Below are 4,145 nucleotides of genomic sequence, written 5' to 3' on the forward strand. Positions count from 1 at the left end.
CCGTTTAATGACAATGGTATAAAATTGTCGGGAAATTTTAACCTTAAATTTACACTACTCAATTTTTTCCAGATCCTCTACAAATTTGGTAAAGTGCAAGAGGGTTTTAAAATAACTGGTATTTTTTAATTACCAAAATTTTCAAAGTTTTATAGAAAATCAGATACAACAAGGTGTTTTTTTAAAAAACTATAAGCTTTTCACACTCTAATTTTTTATTTAAATTGGTATAACTGCTTACCAGACCGATCCAGGAATTCAAATTCTTTTTTGATATTAGATAATAAAAATTTTGTCTCTTAATAAATTAATAAAGAAAATTGTTAGATTGGTAATATTATTAATGTTGGAAATCCACCAAAACCTATGATGAATTTCTATCAATCTTAATGAACAAGATTGTTATCACAACACGATAACAATGAAAAGAAAAAAGAAATTTAAAAAAGAAAATAGACTAGGGTTTCTGCAGAGTAACTTTCTGCCCACAAACGGTGGAAAACTTTGTTAGTCACTTGCAATTGCAAATTTTGTGAACACAATCTTTTGACTTGATTACAAAATAATTAAGGTTACTGCTTATTTATAAATTTTGTGAACACAATCTTTCAAATCAAAACAACTTCTTGAATAAAATAAAATAGACATTGTGCTGATAATGACCCGTAAGATAAAAAATTATTTGATACGATATAAAATATAAAAGTAACAAAAATTATATAAATTTAATTGTATAAAATAATCAATTAAATATTTTAAAATTAATGGTTTATAATCAATTAAAATAAAATAGATATTGTGTTGATAATTACCCGTGAAATAAAATAAATTGTTAATTTTACTAAAATTAAAAAATAGATTATTAGTATTTTTAGTGATAATAAGTTTATAGAGAAACAAATTAAAATGAAAGTGAGAAATTGTGAGAAAAGGAAATGCGAGAGATATTTGAAATTTTAATCAAGAGAGAATATTGATGGATGTAATATTTGATTAATTAAAATTAGAAAATGAATGTCGCATGTCAATCTTAAAAAAAATTAAATATATAGTAAATTGTTTAAATTGCACACATGACATACTATAATAGAATACAGGAATTTTAGATGAAATTAATTTTTAATAGATAGATGATGAGGTACGTAATTTTATATTTTTTGATTTCAAATATAAATAATAATTAGTCAAAACAATTTAATGTATTGTTTTAAATATTTTATCAAATACACTAATTTTATTAGACTAACTTTTGCAAGTAGTATAGTAGGTTTGCATTTGGATGAAAGTAAAGTATATGAGACATGGAAATGTTAAAGCTAATCTAGTAACATGAAATAAATTGCAGTCAAAAAGTAATTTTTTTTCTTAAAACGATACTTATTTTTGCTTTGTAATTTAAATAATTTAAGACTATGATAGTATATAATTCGGGAAAAAAAAATTAATCTCTAAAATTATTTGAGCCGATGAATTTAAGACTATGATATCAATTTGTGTTTAGTTTTAATTGGTATATTCTCATTTTATGCTAATAATAAATTAATTGTTACACACACGCGTGTAAGATAAACTCAAAATTAGGATAAGGATTAGTAAGAATTTAAGAGTTTTACTGCGCGTGCTATTCAATTTGAATATAGGGAAAGTGAATCTAGACTCTTTTGAGAATATGTTCATATGTCATAAGAATGACTACATTCATTCCTGCTTTATGCATAAATATGACACCGTTTCTCTATTCTTTTTACTCCATTTTCTTGTCATTTTCGTTCTTTCTAAACACTATTTCATCATTCTATTCTCATATTCCTACTTTATTAATTTGCATGCCATACAGATTTTTATTTATAGAGAGATGGAAATTCAAAACAGAATAATCATTGAAATGGGAAGGAATATTCCGATGAGGTTCGAGAGGTTAGCGGCGGCGTTAGAGAGTGACGAGGTGGCGCGTGTGAGGTTATGCGAAAGCAGCGGGAGCGAGCACTCGGCGGCTGAAGACTCAACTGATTTGTCAGATCTTGTTAAATCGTTCATGGAGAAGAATTCTGTGAAGGAAGATTTGGCTGTTCATGATAGCGATGATGGTAAATTTGAGTGGTATGATTATTCGGAGAAAAGGGAAATACTACAAGAGATTTTTGGTGATGTTGATAATGATTATGTGAAAGAAAAGATTAGAAGAGAGGTTGAAGTTGCAATTGAGTTTGTTGCTGGAGATAAATCTTCGCCGGGATTCAAACGCCATGTCATGTCACGTTTGCGGGAGAGAGGTTTTGATGCTGGTAATTACTATTTACTTTTGTTTAATTTATTAATTGTCATGAATTTCTTTCAATTTAAAACATAGAATTTGTTCTGAAGTTTTTGTATTTTTTTGTGTACAGGTGTTTGCAAAACAAGGTGGGAAAGAAATAGAAAATTTCCATCCGGTGACTATGAATACATTGATGTGAACTATGGTGGAAATCGATACATCATTGAAGTATCTCTTATGGCTGAATTTGAAATAGCTCGTCCTACCGATCAATATGCTTCTTTACTTGATGTATTCCCATTTGTATTTGTTGGTAAAGTGGAAGAGCTGAAAAAGGTAGTGAGATTGATGTGCACTGCTATTAAGGGCTCAATGAAGACTATGAAAATGCATACACCTCCATGGAGAAGAAATAGGTACATGCAAGCTAAGTGGTTTAACCCTTACAAGAGAACAACTAATGAGGTTGCAGCAAGAAAATCTAATGGATTTGAAGCATACAAAGCATACAATAGCAGGGGTAATTATGGGAGTAAAATTGCTTTCAAAGTTGGCAATTTGACTGCAGCGATGACATTGGAATGAATTTATAATCATATCGAAGAAGAGTGTACAAAAAATGAAATTTTTTTCCCCTTAGCACAGGGCACAGAAGTGCTTCAGCACATTTTTCCCGGTGAGCTGTGTAATTGGGTAATTTTGCATTGAGTTTTTCTACAAGAAAAAATTTGGCTCATTTTTGTTTTTTTTTGGAAAGTAATAAGCAGTAAGCATATTTCCATATGCATAAATTAGTAAAGGACAATTTTTGTTGTCATTCACATTTCCTTAGATAGTGCTCTCTCGCCAGAGAGGACAACCCTCTCGTTAGAGAGGACAACCAATTGAGCCTGGGGCAGGAGTAGGGCTGGACATCGGCCGGTTTGGGTTGGATTCGGTCCTAATATGTCAAACCGACTGAAACCATGGATGCATTTACTAGGCCCGATTCCGAAATTTTATTCGGTTTGTTTGGGTTCGGTTTAATCAGTTTATCGGTTAAAACAGACCGGTTTGTTCAGTTAATTGATTTTTAATTGTCATAAAAAAATACAACTACAATACCAATAAGTCATTCACACCAAATTTTAAAATATTATAACATACAATTATCATTCACTCCAGAATAGTATAACTTCATTCAATCATTCTTGGTAAGCTAATCACCAACTAACAAGAGACTTAAGTGACGGAACATACTTCTCTCGGATTTGTTGGACAAGTGACTCCAAACACAAGAGGGGTGAATGGTTGGAGTTTGAAAAACGAAGTCCAATTAAAAATTCTTTGATAAATGAAATCGTTCAAAATAATTTTGTAAAACAAACAAAGAATGGGAAGCAAATCAATAAAGAAACATAAATCAAAGTAAATAGAAAAAATATAAAAAAATAAGGGTCGAGAGAATTCCACCAGGATTTATGTATGTTAACCTAATCACCTACCTACTCTTGTCTTCAAGAACTTTTTTTCTTGAGTTTTCACTATATCATATGTGAGCTTTTCACATGTTATGTCCATAAACCTAATTACAACCAAATAAGAGTTTTACATCGTGTTCTGCATCGACCAAAGACCTAAATGACTAAGGCTCAATCTACCTCAAATCCATTCCACTGTACCCAATGTACAAAATCAGTTCACATGCTAAGAGCAAGGTACAATATCTAATCTCCACTTTTCACTACATTCATCTTGAATCTTGAACTCACTTGGGTGTTGGAGTGCTAACCATGCAGGACCACCCCGCGCCACCGTAAAGAAGATCAGAGTCATTGTTTAAGATCGTCAGTTTTCTAACTGCATCTATTTATGGTTCCCAAACGAAACAGTGTCGCCGTCTGTGGCA

The 4,145-nt window shown here is 30.9% G+C and overlaps 1 protein-coding gene across 1 annotated transcript; it reads left to right on the forward strand.

Annotated features, from left to right (window-relative positions):
• The first annotated feature begins 1,743 nt into the window (after positions 1-1,743).
• On the forward strand, positions 1,744-3,702 carry LOC131599740 (uncharacterized). Its single transcript, XM_058872014.1, has 2 exons — positions 1,744-2,285; positions 2,388-3,702. Exons 1-2 carry the CDS (start codon positions 1,856-1,858, stop codon positions 2,840-2,842), a joined length of 885 nt encoding a protein of 294 aa, XP_058727997.1. The 5' UTR covers positions 1,744-1,855; the 3' UTR covers positions 2,843-3,702.
• The last annotated feature ends 443 nt before the right edge of the window (positions 3,703-4,145 follow it).

This window comes from Vicia villosa, linkage group LG1 (genome assembly GCF_029867415.1).
Source record: "Vicia villosa cultivar HV-30 ecotype Madison, WI linkage group LG1, Vvil1.0, whole genome shotgun sequence".
NCBI lineage: Eukaryota > Viridiplantae > Streptophyta > Magnoliopsida > Fabales > Fabaceae > Vicia > Vicia villosa.

What these genes read in the sequence shown, in the direction of transcription:
- LOC131599740 (XM_058872014.1), top strand. Translation starts at nt 1,856, where the DNA reads ATGGAAATTCAAAACAGAATAATCATTGAAATGGGAAGGAATATTCCG. An exon ending in GGAGAGAGGTTTTGATGCTG is followed by an intron (nt 2,286 to 2,387) that starts GTAATTACTATT and finishes TTTTGTGTACAG; the next exon opens with GTGTTTGCAAAACAAGGTGG.